Source organism: Vipera ursinii (assembly GCF_947247035.1).
Source record: "Vipera ursinii genome assembly, chromosome: 1".
Classification (NCBI taxonomy): Eukaryota; Metazoa; Chordata; class Lepidosauria; order Squamata; family Viperidae; genus Vipera; species Vipera ursinii.
The window spans coordinates 233,879,122-233,896,300 of NC_139512.1; the positions used below are offsets into that span (position 1 = coordinate 233,879,122).

Consider the following 17,179-nt stretch of genomic DNA (forward strand, 5'->3'; position numbering starts at 1 on the left):
TAATCCTATTTTACCTTATTGCACCTTACCTTACTTTTGTCCAGTAGCAGATCAGTGACCAGCAACATGCTTCATACATACTTTATTTGAGACAAAAAATTTAAAAGATTCCAGAACTGCTTAGAGGAACTCCCTAGGCTATATGCTTCATACCAAAGATTTGATTTATGGCAAGTGGCCAAAATAGATTTACTTAGAGATTTAACCAGTGGCACTTGATGTCCTAACATCAAGTACTACTGGTTAAATCCCCAAGTAAATTTATTTTGGCCACTTGCCGTAAATCAAGTCTTTGAATATGAGAGCACTACCCTATGCTTAGGCAAATGTGTGGTTCTTTGTGGCAGAGGTTCTTGTGCTTTCCATATAGGGAGCTGGGGTACAAGCAATCACTTGCTTGTCATATTCAAAATGTTACTCATGATGCCTCTGCTGGCTCTTTCATTGGTGCTGCATATTGTAGCTTGCCAGGGAGCTGCTTCACCTAGAGCATCACATTTACTTGTGAATCTGGAATACAATTGTTATGTAAGAAGTTAAAAGTTTCAAGGCAGTAGTGCTGTGCAGTGCTTCTGTTTAGGTTCAGAAGAGATACCATAGAACAAGAGGGAACATGAACAAAGCACCTGCCTATGAAAACAGATCTAGTGTCTTTAATACATCTCAAATAGGTGCTGCATTCACAATCCTGAACTTTCTAAAAGAGGGATACCCAAACCCCAGTCCATGGACCAGTACTGGGCCCATTCCACACAAACAAGCAAAGCCCCATCTGCGAGATGCAAGCAGCACACAAAACTACACAGTCTACGGTCTGCAAAAAAAAAAAAATGTCTCTCCACAGAACCAGTTCCTGGTGCCCAAAAAGTTGGGGACCTCTGTTCTAAAGTATGTCTTCTGAATTAAATTTAAAACATAGTCCATCCCTCTGAAGAGATGCTTGGCCATCAATCCCGACAAGAAATGAATAAGAAAGGACTCCTACACCTATCAGACACCACACCTACCAGAAACCAAAAGTAGCATCTAAACGAAGTAGAGGCTGGCAAATGTTGCATGTATTCCCACTTTAAGAATGAGTTCCATTCCCAAGGTCTGCCCTTAAATTGCATTTGTATGTAGACTAGGACAGTATTATTGTATAGTGCTGTGTAATAAATTCAAACCAGTGTGTATTCAATCTGAAGTATTGTGTACTTAAATTTTGTTCCATTCTTAACTATGGGACATCGGTAAACAGGGCATTCTAAACCCCGGAGACTATCTGTACCCCTTACAGGTTAGGAGTTAAATTATCTAGAACAATAATATTCATCTATATCATCAATAAATATGAATAAACATTAAACTCACAATACGAAAAAAGTCCCACTGTTCTCAATTCCAAATGTCAATCTAAAACTAACGAGTTATACTAAAAGAACAAGTTCTCTGGGCTCTAAAAGGTAAATGGATTTCATTTCTATTTTGCGTCTGTTGCAACAGTTGATGGACAGTGGCAAGAGTGGAGTACTTGGAGTCAGTGCTCGGTGACCTGCTCCAATGGCACCCAGCAGAGAAGCCGGCAGTGCACAGCAGCAGCACACGGAGGCTCTGAATGCAGAGGTCCATGGGCAGAAAGCAGGGAATGTTACAACTCTGAATGTACAGGTACATTACATTCGCTCAATCCCTTCTTATACAGTGGTGGGGAAAGGTTGGGTATTATTCTTTATTCTCTTAACAGTCTGGGATGTCATAGAGGCAGAGAGATACTCTTGGGCAAGGGTCCCCAACCCTTGGTCTGTGGACCAGTACCGGGCTGTGGCATGCCAGCAACCAGTCTGCACAAACAAGCGGGATGCAGGCAACACACAAAACCACGCACCCTCTGGTCCGCAGAAAAATCTCTCTCCACGGAACTGGTCCCTGGTGCCCAAAAGGTTGGGGACATCTGCTCTTGGGTACAAGATTATCTAATATGCTTTTGAGCAATTTATAAGCTGTGATCTAGATGTTTGAACTTGGCCTTCTTCTGCCATAGTCTAATATACCACTCATAACATCCTTGGCTAAAAAAGTCAACAATATCAGGGTTTCCCCCCCCCTTCTGCTCATTTGTATTCATTTTAAGAGTACCTCAGGGGAGAGACAGTCAACGTAAAGTCACTCTTTCTCAGCCCATCTCGCCTCATAGGGTTGTTGTTGTGGGGCAAATAGGAGGAGGAAGATGTGTCGGATATGTTCACCACCTTGAGTTATTTGTAAGAATAATAAAGGTGGGACACGAAGGAAAGAATAGCAGTGCTAAAATAATGGAAGGGGAGAATGACAAGTTATAGGGCCTGAATTTAAGAATGCTTCAACAAGACCCATAATAATGAAATGCCTCGTTTTGATTAGACTGCAATTTGTGAGATCAAATATGCATCTGCTGCAAAACCTTGTGGACACAGATATCTTGCTACAGTTGTCCGTCAGATGATATCTTGTTTAGATTAGACTAGTTACTGTCTTTGTAATACCTTGTTTAGATTACTCTGATGAGAGAGAAAAATGTAATCCAGTAATTACTGCTATACAACTCCAACAGTGATTATGCTGGCTAACTCTGCTGGGAATTGGAGCCCAACATCCAAAGGACAGCTTGTTTCTCAGGCCAGCTGAAATACACTGAAAACTGTTTAGCAGACTCCACTAGTGCCAAAGATGCAGTAACCTTGTTTACTGGGGCCAAGTGCAGAAAACATATATCATCAAAGTTAAAGTGGTTGCATTGGCTCTGGGTCCTCCTCTGGGCATACTTGAAAAACTCTGGCCTTCTGAAGCCCTAAGTGGCTTATTAAGACCAATTTATAACAGGGAGCAGCATCAAGTTGGCCTTGGCTAACCATGAGGAAAATTCAGCAGAGTCTGACTTGATTAGGTTTTGAATGGAAGACTATCACTCTAGGACTGTAGACCAGGCTAAGAATTTGGGAGAAAAAAATCCGAAAGGAACACAAGAGTAAACCTCCTCCATACTGTTGCCAACCCAATAACATGGATATGTCCTTGTTGTCACCAGGATAAATTTAAGGGAGATTTCACTTTTTCCCTTTCCCTTTTCCTTACCCCCAAAAGCTTCAACCTTTTTGTTATTGCTTCTTTACAGTTCAATATTGCTTTATAGCAGCTTCAAAATCACCTTCCGCGTGAGATAAAGACTGGTGTTTTTTTTTAAAAACATACCGTATATAGAAAGAAATTCTGATTATCACTACTTGGGTTATTGAAGGCTACTCCTATATATTTACAGAGCAGACTTATATATATATATATATATATATATATATATATATATATATATATATATATATATATATATATATATATATATATATATATATATATATATATATATATATATATATATATAATGAGAAAATAAAAGGTACATTTAAACAGCCCTTGTTTTCTACATGCAGTCATACCTGTCCCAGAAGAAATGTGGGCTGAAGTTTAATCTGTTCAGGGAACAGGAATCACTTTGTAATTACAGTATATTACTGAAGAATGGCTCAGTATTTCAAAGTTTAGAAATGTTAAAGGCTTTACTGGAAAGTCTTATGAATATAGTAGAGAATCTCTCTTAATCCTGGAGACTGGCACCTTTTAATTGCTCTTTAAAAGAATTATTACATAGGAGATGATAAATGCAGTCTTTAAATTATTGTAATTTAAGAAGTTCAGTACTTGCATTTTACTAAATATTTTCAATATTGCTAAAATATTTTTTCTTCTTCTAATTCTAGCAACTGGGATAGTTAAGATTTCTCTGTTTATTTTGTTTCCCTTCATTTTTTTAAACTCATCTGCTTCAAACATTTCATATTCTCCATACAATTTACATGTAATCCACCCTTTTTAATTAACTTGCATTATGAATAACTTCATGTAGCTTCCATTCAGTTTCGTTTGCTTTAAATTTGCAACAAGTCATATGCCAGTTAAGTTAATAAAATTCCATTTTCATTGTATGTTTTCTGCTTTGGCTGAGGTTGAAAACATTTAGTCCTAAAATCTCTTTGCTGAAAACTTATTCTAAGTTTAGTAGATATAGAATTTTTGTCCAGAATGGTGAATTTCAGACATGTTATAACAGTACATTTATATTTTACTAGCACTTACCATCTATCTCTCTCCCTCTTCTTCCACCATTTTCTACATAGTTTTTAACTTCTATTTTATTTTATTTTTACTTTCAAAATTGCACGTACACCTGAATTTCCTCGCTGCAGTTTTAACTTCAGCACAAAGCTAGGCTTCCAGAATCTCACCTGCAAGAAAAGGAAGCATTTTGCTAGTTGCTTTTACTCCGATGCTTTTATTTGTGGTAAATCCTCTTGTTTGAGATTTTAGGATTGTTGGTTTATTAAAGGAAGCATAGAAAGTACAGCCTGTTTGGAGCAGAGGGAATTAAGCACATTTGGATCACTCCATAATATGTAAGGAGGAAAGAAAGGGATTTGAGGAATGCAATATGTGAAATCCCCAGAGGAGAGGAATTTATGCTGGCTCTCTCTTTTTCTTTCTGTGTCTTCTCTTATTTATGTGTTTTTTTAGCAAGGCTGAGTCGAATTTCTTTTCTCTCACTAGCACTAGGAGAAGGATCAGTACAAAAGACTGGATAGAGGAGACATCTGGGGACTAAAGCTATTGCTTTTACAGCCTTGTTTTTTTCCATCTTCCAGTCTAAGTTAAAAATGTATTCAAGACAGCTCTTAATAACTTGTCAGGTTGTGATCACACTTAAAAACCAAAGATGGGCAGAGCAGCAAAGGCAGGAATAGCAGCTTCCTGTTCTGTACCAGCCTGCTACCGGCCCTGCAGAAAAGGCAGGGACAACTCCTTTACAAATGGCAAGAGGCTGGAATTAAGCCTGCCAAATTTATTAAGATAAAACAGAGCAAAACAAGACACCAACCATGAAACAGGAGCTATGAAACAGGAGCTATTCAAATGGTTGCCTTCAGCAAACCAGCCCTCCCACACATTCCCCTTTTATACAGTTCAGGGTGTGGCTTCTCTCTGCCTCCTTCTGAGGTGCCCCATTGCCTTCCTCTGTTTACTCCTGATTGACTGCCTCCTGCGTCGGGCGTCCTTGAACAGGGCCAGCTGTGGTTCATCTTCATCCACGCTGTCAGGCTAACACAGCTGGGTCTCTGTTGTGACCAGGTGGGAGGGGCCTGGCTGAGGGCTCTCATCAGCAAGATCTTCAACCCCCTCAGCAAGCTCTTCAACACCCCCCTCCTCCTCTGAGTCGTCCGACCCAACTGCCGAACCCACAGGCCGACCCTGAATCACAACACTTCCTTTTAAAGCCTGCTTTCTGATTGTCTCTACCAAGGACAGAGAAGGTTAATTTGGAACTGTATCAATTAGCACAAGTTTATGCAACTGATGCATCTTAATTCTGAAACAATCTGCAATACTTTTATTTACATTTAATTTGATAAGAATTTACATTTAAGAGCTGTGGTGGCGCAGTGCTTAGAATGCAATATTGCTGGCTAAGTCTGCCAATTGCCAGCAGTTCGATCCTCACTGGCTCAAGGTTGACTCAGCCTCCGATCCTTCCAAGGTTGATAAAATGAGGACCCAGATTGTTGGGGATAGTATGCTGACTCTGTAAACCACTTAGAGAGGGTTGTAAAGCAGAATGGAGAGGTGTATAAGTCTAAGTACTATTGCTATCTAAAGCATGGTTTTATAATGATTGTTATTCTGAATGGTTTTTTTTAAGTATTCTACTCAGTAATGTCTATTTTCATCTGTACTTCCTCCCCAAATACCCAGATTTGAAACATTCAGAGCAAGAATGAGCTGCACTACATAACTAAGTCCAAAGGGAAAATATTAGTCTGAAATCATGTCAGTTTGCTTAAAAATTCAGGCAGAACAAAATTCTCTAATGTCTGTGCTCACAGTCTCGCTTATGTGCTCCTTTGAATAATATATGTTGACATAAGCAATGTGAAAAGGGATCTTTGGGTGGGTGTTGGTTCGTTTGAAAGCAGAGAGTCGTTTGAAAAGCAAATCACCTGTGTCTTCAAACTGCAAGAAGAAGTGGAGCGAATTGAAAAAAACCACTATATTGATGGGGACATTTTGAATTCACTGACGTGAAATTTATAAGGGCCTGCAAAGAATTTGACCCTGCACTTTCAATCCTTAATGATGTCCTGAGGTGATGGCAGTGGTGGGATTCAGCTGGTTTGCGCCCACTTTGGCAGAACCGGTATCTAATTTTTTGTTGCCCAGCCCCAGAATGGACTTCTGGAAGTGGCATCCACACAGAGAACCGGTTGTTCACATATTTGAATCCCACCACTGGGTAATGGTGAACTACAGAAAAGATAACATCCTTTGTTTTCAGTCTTGCTTTCTGTCAGCTTCATTACCTTTTCGGTGCAAGGCGGAGACCTTGTTTATCGGCTGCAGTTAATGCAGACATTTATTGTAGGTGAAAATAGTGACTTCAAAGTGAACAGCATATAAGCGCGCTGGAAGAAAATCCAGGCAAAGTTGAGAAGAATGCCAGGGCATAGCTCCTCCTCTTCCTCAGTCCTGGGGACACCTTCAGTTGGGTTTAAGGTTTAAGGTTTTATTTAATTTATATACCGCCCTTCTCCCTGGGGACTCAGGGCGGTTCACAGGGCATATATAAATAACAATACAAAAGTTAAAAAAGATTAAACCAATGCCCAATTAAAACAATAATACCATTCAAAAACAACAATTTAAAAACCCATAATCCCCCATCAGGCCAGACCCGCTAATTCAAATAAGTGGGTCTTCAGACTGCGACGGAAGGTTCGGAGGTCTGATGCCATCCGGAGCTCCACCGGCAGTTGGTTCCATAATGCCGGGGCGCCCACAGAGGTGGGGACACCTTCAACCGACTGAAACCTTCAACAGGCAGTTCCACCTATTATTTTATTTATTTTAATTCCATTTATATCCCGCCCTCCTCCGAAGACTCAGGGCGGCTTACAAGCTTAGCAGTAGACTTACAAGCTTAGCAGTATTATAATGCCAGCAGAGGGTGAAAGGGAGACTTTAGCTGATTGACATGCCTGCAGCAAGCATATCTCAAAAAACAGTTTTTCCCCTTGTTCAGCCACAAAGACATCTTGGCAAAAACTGCTGGAAACGTCTGGGTACCATGGTGGCAACCACTGCCACAGCAGCAGCTCCTCCCCTAGCCCGTATAAAAGCCAGTTCTTTTTCTGCTAGCAGTGGCAGGTAGAGGGCAGCACAACATCATTTTAACTGCTCCCCTATCAACTTCCAGGGATTAAGACTGCACCGCTAAATGCCTTCTAAACGAATAGCACATTTAGTGTTGCTTCACTTACTTTCAGGTGAGTTTAATGTGCTACTGATTTGCTAAGGTTTTGTTTTGTTTTGTTTTGTTTTGTTTATCCATCAATGTCAGCTGCTATTCAGAACTGAAGGGAAGGGCAAAAATCTGTGAAAGCTGCCTCCTACTGCGGATATTGAAAAAGAAATCCACCATATGACACATTTCAGGGATAGCTTTTTGCTGGAAAATCGTAATTCTTCCAAGGATTAAAGTTTATTAAAGTTCTCTTCACAATTCTTTTTATTGGGTATTGTTGTAGATTGTGATACTAAAGACACCAATCTGATGTTGAATTTGATAACAGCAGCACGGTTACTGGCGGGACAATACCGGAAGAAGGATAGTTTGCCTACTATAGAAGAATGGGTACTTAAAGTATCAAATCTTGCAGAAATGTCTAAGATTTCTGCTTATTTGAAGGATCGTTCACAAGAAAGATATATTTCAGTTTGGAGAAGATGGATAGATTATATTCAGAATAAATATGGGACTAAAAAGTTCCACTTAGCTTATGAGTAGATTTTAGAGATATATTGTTATTAATTTTAGTATTAGTATTGATTATATTTTTGTTTAAGTTATTATTATGTTTTTTAATAATTTGAATGTATCTCTGTTAAAGGGGAGTTAAAGCACATTATGAATTTGGTTAATTTTATAATGGATAATTTTAGTTAGAATATGATTATTATATCTATAACCCTGTATTCAGCTCTGGGAAGTGGAGGGGGGAAGGGGGGTGGTTTGGGGTGGGTGGGTTTTGGGGATATGTATTGTAAAAATTTTTTGTAAAACTCTTTAATAAAAAAAAGTGTTTATTAATGAAACTTTTTTTTTTAATGGAAGAATTCCTTGGGTGATATTTGAAAGGTTAAGTTGACGCAAATTGTTCTGTAAGCTGAAGCCAAAGGAGCAAATGAGAATCCTTTTTTTCCTATCATGATTAGAGTCTAAAGATTATTTCCTAGTTTTTTTAAAAAAAATTGATTTGGTAGTATTAATAAAAAAAATATAGTGAAAAATTTACAGTAGATGAACCAAAGAGATATTGCTGAATATATAAAAAATAAATCATTGTATTATGCTGCAATATTAGAATAGCTGTGTAAATGAAACCTGGTAATTATTTAAAATATTTCATATTTACATGTTACAATCATGCTGTGAAAATGAGATTGCCCTCAATATATGTTTACAGTGCAATCCAATGCATGCCTATTTAGGAGTAACTTCTGCTGAATTCAGTGGGGTTTGCTCTCAGTTACTGCATTTTTTTCAACCACAGCCACTTCTCTTTGCTTTTACTATATGGACAACACTATATTGCATTTAAATTTATTTACCAGCTGGATTTAAGCATATCTCTCTCTCTCTCTCTCTCTCTCTCTCTCTCTCTCTCTCTCTCTCTCTCTCTCTCTCTCTCTCTCTCTCTCTCTCTCTCTCTCTCTCTCTCTCTCTCTCTCCCACTGAACTGAAATATATGCTTAATTCTGGCTAGCTTCTGCCCATTCTGGGGCATTTTCTCAACTTTGTTCTGTCCTTTTTTAAATGACTGTTTTACCCATTTGGGTGGATCTGTTTGTAATAGCTACTGTCGTGGTAGCAAACTATTATATATATATATTTATATTTTCTTCAGCTAATGGTCAGTGGAATCACTGGGGCCACTGGAGTGGGTGTTCCAAGTCTTGTGATGGTGGCTGGGAGAAGAGAATAAGGATATGCCAAGGTGCAGCTACTACTGGGCAACAGTGCGAAGGAAGCGGAGATGAGGTTAGACGGTGTAGTGAACAGCGATGCCCAGGTAAGTAGCAGGTATGTGTAGAATGTGGTTCAATATGGCTTTCAGGTTTAACATAATCACATCTAGGATTTAAAATAAAGATGAAAGAAAGATATCAGGCCTAAGCCCAAAGAAGACACATTGAAATTCAGTTGAGTCCTGTTCTTTTTTTATAGATGTCTAATAGCCCGAATCTTACCAGATTAAAGCTATAATCTTCTGACCTAATAGATACGAGCTACTCTAAATCTTTTATTCCTTCCCCCATACAGTTCAGGATTGCACAATCCTTTATTTTGGACATTTGGAGCCTGCTGCCTCCTCATTGGGAAACCATTGTGGAAAAAGAGCAGGCAGAACTGAGTGTGGACTAAAACACATCATCATTTGCCACAAGAAACCCCAAACCAAACCCCTTGAATCCCATGGACTCTTATCTAGCACTGATTTAGCACTGGCCATTAGTTGATTGGATTTTTGTGTATAGGCCTCAATAAATCATTTATGCAGCAACCTTCACAAATGTTCCTAATTATTTGCACCCAACAGCCATGGTGCAATTCCTGAGATTCCTCCCAGTCCTTCTCCACCTGCACATTTTATCACAAAAGAACAATTCATCTGAAACTACTAAAACAATTAACAAACTACATTGGTAAATTGCCATCAGGTAAAACCTTGACCATTATTTATTATCGTGCTTTGAAGAAAAATGGACAGATTTCTCTGAGGAGGAAGGTGTAGGTGGTGGTTGTGAGAACTGTGGTCGGGATAATATATATTGGTCTGTTGTTGTTGTTGTTGTTTAGTTTATAATTGAATTGGCTTCAAATAATGTTGTAAGCTGTTCCGACTTCTTCACAAACTGTATCCCAGCAATTCATAAATTATTTCAGTTCAATACACGATGACTTTTTAATACTCGATACAAGCAGGGCTTTTTTCCTCATAGAACGCTCAGAATGGAGTTCCGGCACCTTTTTTGGATGGAACCTTGTAGGGTAGGCAAGGTGGTTTGTATGACTTGTGTGAGTTCCGGCACCTTTTTCTTTTACAAAAAAAGCACTGGATACAAGTATTAAAAGTAGATGAAATTTGAAATGCTGAAAATCAGATTTGTGTTTGTTACAAACAAATTGCTATGAAATTGTTACTCTAAATTCTGCTCTGGAATTCATACAATCAACATAAGTAGAAGCAACAAACTGGGCAAGGACTCGGGATCTTTTGTTAAGTATTAGAAACATTTCTGTGTGAAAGCCAATCACACGACAGGTTTTGGAGAATTTAGGAAACCAACATATCAGATTCTGCTGCTCTTACAGCACCTCTTCAGGGTCTGAATAATGACCAGCTATTTCATCCTCCTTTCTGATAATGCTGGGATCCAGATTTGGCCTTCTGATGCTCTGCTATTGAATTATAACCCATCCTTTTCATTGGAAGTTAAATAATGAAAACTGTGGAAGAAAATCCTAACACAAGGTAAAACTGTTTCATAAAATTACATTGAAATCTCTTTTGGCTTAATAGAACTTAAATATATGCTGCTTATTACAATCCTATGTCTACTAAGGACTGAGGCCATTTAATGAAACTTGGACTTAGGAAAGTTTGTGTAGGACTGCTGTCTATATCTTTGATTGAAATAAATTAAAATGTGTAAATGTACTTAATTTGAGTTCAGTTTGTTCTCTCTACTCCAGGGTAAATACAGAATCTTTCCCTTGGCAAACAGGGGAAGGACAAATGTTCATTCAATCATCTGAAATCATAATTGGACAATTCCTGATGGTTTTTGTTGTTTTTTTATATAGCAAATTAGCTCAGTTATGTAACTGTTATGCATTTTAGCTTGATATTTTAAATTCCACGCTTTCATTTTATGTATCTGTAGTATCTTCGTTAAATACTTACAGTATATTTCATTATCATGACAATAGACAACAAACCCTCCTTAATTATACAAACACAAATATGACAGCAAACAAACAAAGAGGCCATTGTGGATGACTTAATATGTAATTTCAAGGGTTTTTTGTGAATATCTAAGCTAATTTCACTGGGATTGATTTTCCCCTCCCCCTCCCCCATGGCAAGCATGGAGTCAGAACTAGATAGTGCCTTCTTCTTTGCTCCTGCTCATATCCAAGGCTATTAGGTAGTGAAATAGGCTAGAACTGTATATTTCTCCTCCCTTTCTGATCTTTCTCCTTCACTTGGTGAAATCACATGAAGTCCTGGAAAGTCTGTGCTAGACCTTAAGCAACTGTCAATCTAAAATCAGCACACACTACAAAAGGTGCTAAAGCCTTTGGAGAACCTAATGAGAATATTGCTCAGTCAGAATTATTCCATGGTTTTATTGTCCAATGGACCGTGCAGCTGCACGTTCATGATCTCTTATTTCTACTTTTACCATCAGTGGCTATAAAGCTTGCTTTGAAACAATATATAAGTTGGTGGGATAATCAGCAATAATGGAGATCGGAGCTGCAAAGTGAAATGGGAGAAAGAGCCTAATTTCACTCTGCTCTTTCATGGTACAACCTTCTCCATAACTAGTCAACATTATGGGAATGCAAAAGATATTTGTGGTCCCTAAGACATGTCTGTTCCATTGGAATCAGGGATCCAACATCTATCAACTGTTGATTGGATTTCTTCTGGACATTTTTAATTATTTATTTACCCTGCCTACTAGCAAATCAATGCAAACCCATGGCATTGTACAAAACAGTCAACAATAAAACATCCAAAATCCATCCAAATATCTTCAACAACTGTACCTCTAGTTTCTCCTTTAAATGGCTTTTATGACAGAGATAATTACAGCAATAAAAAAGTAATTACATATGCAGATATGGTTCACTCAGATTCTATGAATAAACTAAAAACACAGCAAGAACTCCTCAGTGAAAGCTGGAATATACCATGGCTCATATATTTTCAAATTGTCAGAAGAATAAAATTGAATCTCAAGAATGAAGGAGAAACATTTTGAAAAAACCCAAGAAACTGAGACTTTAATACAAAACCAGCACCACCTATTATGGTGTGCATATATATTACTTAGATATAGACTAAGAGAAAATAGCTGTAGCCACCCATAGTTTCTGTTCCTCAATCACACTGTTACAGCACAACAGAACTGATAATCTATATCAAGGGTGTCAAACTGGTAGTCTACAGGCCGGATGCATCACATGCAAGCCACGCCCACCCTGGCTCCACAAAGGCAAAAAGCATTGCAATATGTCACAATATGTCACGTGACGCAATCGGGTTTGACACCGGTGATCTACTGCTGCTGATAACAAAATGACTACTTCCTCTGGGTTGCTGGTAGCAGGAACTTCTCAAAAACCTTTCATCCAGCATCACCACTCAAATTGGCTGGGTCCATCATGGAAGGAGAGAAGTAGACTCATTCTGATGCCATACTGACTGCTCCTGGAAGTGTATTATCAGAGAACTACCATCTTCGGTTGCCCATTTCTATGCTGCCTCTTCTTTGCTCCACCTCCTTGTTTAAGGTTGGTGGCAACAAGAAAGCATGCTGAAGACCATTGGAAATCCTTTTCCTTAGTTCAGGTACAAATACTGTAGGTAGCCAGAGATTCGTTGTGTTTCCCAGCCCTCAAGAGAGCTAGGAATAGAACACTTCCATTTGCTAATCAATCTCAGAGACAGGCAATCTGATGTCCTACTGATATTTTAGGATATTATGTCTAACTAACTGGTTGGGAATTATAAAAAATCATACTGCTAAATATGGTTGAAATGTTAGATTGCCTTTTTTGCCTAGGTAATAAATAACAGCACATTTGGATGGTAAGTGATTTACTGCACAAGATCCAAAACAGAGTGAATTTTGAAAAGTAAATTCTAATGATTTGTCAGTCAAGCACTCCATCAGCTCTCTTGTGATTGAGACACAGCTGTGACAGAGAGGAGTCCCTATCCCTTATAGCTCCAGTGCAATACAGTTAATACCTGGTCCTTGTCTGCTTGCCGTGGTTCTTCCCAGGCATAGGAGATTGCTTAATGTGAGATGGCTCACCTTGGATGAGAATGTTAGCACATCGAAATACTAGAAAGCTATCTAAACCAATATAACAAAGAAACAAACATTTGATCAAGTCTGGATCACTGCCCAGGGGGGAAAAGGTAAACTTCTATCATGGGATAAGAGTCTTCCATTGTTTAGTCAACTGTACTTATTGGAGGCTGCTCTGTGGAGAGCAAACGAAGACTTGCAGAGAGAGCAAAGAATTAGCAACAGTATGTAGGAGATACATTCCCTGAACCTGGAGCTTTAGAACAGGAGCACACATCTTTTTTTTCTCTAAAAGCAATCCCCTTTGGAGTGAAGAAGGAACCTCTACTCTTCCTTCCCTCAATGACTTGACCAAAAACATAAGCTAAATCTGATTTCATTTAAATTGCATTTAAGTATTTTTATTAAAATTAATATGTTTTACCCTCTATTATTTTGCTATGTTGTTCCATCAAAAACTATTATTCGAAAGTTATTTTGAGGGGTCTGACTGGTTGCATCCAAAGCTTAGGGAGACATAGATTTTCTATCCTTTTTTGAGGGTTAGTCTCCTTGCTGTTTTATGTGTTGGCCGTTAAGGCTAATTTTCTTTCTGGTCTTTGGAGTTCTGCCCATTTCAGGAAATACTGCATGTCCAGGAACCCAGGAAGGCATCTCTCATGCTTTCATTCTTGCTCATTTGGTTCTCAGAGGATGCATTCTGAGGCCACCCTCCACCGTAGGTTTTCAGCCAGCTTTATATCATTGAAAAGACACTAGTTCATTCTTGCCCTTGTGCTAAGCCACAAGAAACATAATAGAAAAGGTTTGACCAGGTCAGAGCATGCAACTTTTGATCAAGAACCAGAGACTTCTATAGAAGAGACTTCTGTGAACAGATTTCCCTGACTTCTGTGCTCCGGGTACATTTCCCACTGGTGGTGCATAGCCCTTGGAGATGGCAGCAGCGCTGTTAGCTTGTTGTGCTCCATGCATAAAACTTGCAAGTGGGAAGTATTTATGAATGTTTGGTAGCAGAGATCAGATGAATGTAGGTGGTGGCTGGAGTTTGTCCCCTGACAGGGGGCTATAGAGTACCAAGGAAAAGATTTTATAGAAATAAAAGAAGAAGACGAAACCACAGTATTTTATCCATGAGAAAGCTTAGGTAGAAAGGCATACTGAAGACAGTTGTGTCGGTTTTGGTTTGGAGGTTTGTGTCAATCGCTCCTTCGTCTTGACTTCCTCCTTTTTCTTTCCTGCCACGCTTGATTCTTGGAGTAGAATTTGGTAATGGGTGCATAGTTTTGGAAGTGACAAGGCAAAATTCTTTTGGAAAGAGTCTCTTTTATGCCAAGTGCTCCATTTGGGAGAAATGTGCAATGAAGCCCCATCCATCCCCAAGTGTGAATTCACAGTATGAACCCAAGAAGACCTAATTCTTTGCTCTGCCCTATAATACTACCTGTAACTCTATGCTCATATAATTACTTATATACTAGTGGCAATGTGTTGTGAATGCTGAATTGCACATGTCTTAAATAATATTTTATTGACAATTTGGTAATTTCAAATATCAATAATCCGATATATACTATATATCAGATATATGCTAGGCTAGGCTAGGCTATGATCTCTGCTTATGGTACGTGTCACGCCTGGAACAGGGCAGTAAGGTATGTAAAATTCACTCTCTGGAGGCCAGAGGGATGCCCCCAAATTCAGAAAGTTAATTTAGACATTGGATTGCCTCTCCTCCCTCTTTGCTATTTTGCGTATAATTCTTGAGAGAGTATTGCATCACTGTGTAAATAATGTATGACTCTTGATTACAGGAAGAGAGCCCTATTATTTTCTTGGCAACCCTAATGAGGTTCTATAACCTGGTTTTCTTTAGGGCTTAAATAAAACTGTATTTCTGGGTTTTCTTGGTGATCTCTTATCCATGCACTAATCAGGACTGAATTTCCATATGTTGTCTTCAAGAAGAGCCAAGTTTGCTAGGTGTCACTGCCTGCTGATAGGCAGTCTGTTAATCAATGGCCCTCCTGTTTTATTTCTTCACATTTTGGGTAGAAAGTTCCTTTCAGTATCTCATTTTGTCATTTTATATTTATGCCCTGTGAACCGCCCTGAGTCCCTTTGGGAGAAGGGCGGTATAGAAATCTCAATAAATTAAATTAAATTAAATTAAATTAAATTACCCCTAATTAAAAATATTAAATGACTGTCACGGTTTATTTACTGATATATTAATTTCACCCCCAAATTCAAGTAGAAGCACAATTCTCTTATAGTCAAGTGTGGTGCTACTAGTTCAGCATCTCCTGTGATCTTACAGACCAGCAACATTTGAAATGAACATAAATTAAGGATCCATCCGCCTTAGAGATGTACATTTGTTGGCAATTGTGACCAGCATGACATGATTTACAATTATCATATATTTAAATCTGTTTGATCTTACAAGAAATTTTGTCGTGCTTATCAGCTTTGTGCATAAGGCCAATAACATATAATCATTGCTGTTTTGATACCTGGTGAAAGAGAATAATTGAAGGAAAATAATCTAAGATTACACAGTGCCAGTTCAGAGGATTCTTCCAGGCATAAAAGCCCTGATGAAAACATGAATGTTTGGCATGCAAAATGGCAATTCCGTCTATGATTTGTCAGGGAGAGAAGTGACTGTGTGTCTCCAGGATATAAGCTCTAGCAGAGCTTTGCCCTTGCATTGAATTAAGAAATAAACTGCTGGGCTCTGGAGTCAGCTAAACAATTGCTCAAATTAATTTGACGGAATTGTTTGTCACGACATGGAACAGCTCATTCTGTGTGCAAAAGAAAAAAAAAACTAAAAATGGATAATTTGTCTGTTGTAAGGGTAAGCTGAATAAGACTTGGGAAAAGGTTTTCTAAAAATAAGGACAAGTCATGAAGACAACCTTTAAGTTCTTACCTCCCCCGGTAAAAAAATAATAATATAAATTAATGATAATTTCTGGTACAAGTCAAAATATTCTAATAATTTTATGAGGATTTAAAAAATATTTAGATCTAATCTAATTTTGATAAAAACAACTTTAGGTCAAGAAAAGGATAGGATATCACTCTCCACAATTATCATTATCACCAATAATACAGAAATGTTTGTGATTTTATAATTGTGTGGTGATTAAATTGTTTAAATTAGGTGTGTCCAACCTTGACCCACAGGCTGGACAGTCAATACTGCAGCCCCACAAGATCGTAAATTTTTAACTTTATTATGTAATTTGTATACAGCACACAGTACATTAACTATATTATATATTTTATATGCAGCCCAAGACAATTCCTCTTCTCTCAATGCGGCCCAGGCAAGCCAAAAGGTTGGATAACCATGGCTTAGATTTTAATCCAAAGATGAAAGTTCATCCTCACTTTTTTTGTAAAAGTAGAGCAGTGATTTCATTTTGAACAAAAGAAGAGTCATTTTAAGAGTAAAAGCTCAAGTAACAGAAAAAGGGGTTTTCTAAAAAGAAAAAAAATGCTGACGTATGCTAGTGCCAACCATAAATCTGAAATTTGTGTGCACAAGCATTCTTGTTTATTTACTGGATTTATAGCTGCCATCAGACAACAAACAACATAACATATAAACCATTCATTTATTTAGTGTATGGCATCTATAGAGGCCATGTAAAGTATAGTAGTGAGCATATAAGCCAAGATGCCCAAGATTTTTTTTTTAAAAAAGCAAAACCCAATGCAATACAATTTTTATGCAATTTATATTTATAAACCTGTTGGCATTTATGATGGTCTTCAGAGAGAGAGGGAAGGAGAGAGGAAGGGAGGGAGGGAGGGAAAATGTTTTTGTTAATGGAGATCACTAGTATCATTGATAGACATGTTTTCTATCCATCCAGTAGGCAAGGATGAAGCAAGATGAATCTTTGATATCTTTTTTTTTCTTCCCAAGCAATTA

At 38.2% G+C, this 17,179-nt stretch overlaps 1 protein-coding gene across 1 annotated transcript in view; it reads left to right on the forward strand.

The window, feature by feature from the left end:
• The window catches only part of ADGRB3 (adhesion G protein-coupled receptor B3), a gene marked incomplete at both ends in the record, with an annotated part of 540,315 nt that overhangs the window by 177,063 nt on the left and 346,073 nt on the right, over window positions 1-17,179 (forward strand). The window contains 2 exons of the mRNA XM_083351264.1: window positions 1,486-1,650; window positions 9,027-9,191. Coding sequence (XP_083207390.1) covers window positions 1,486-1,650; window positions 9,027-9,191 — 330 coding nt within the window. The remainder of the gene's footprint in view (window positions 1-1,485; window positions 1,651-9,026; window positions 9,192-17,179) is intronic.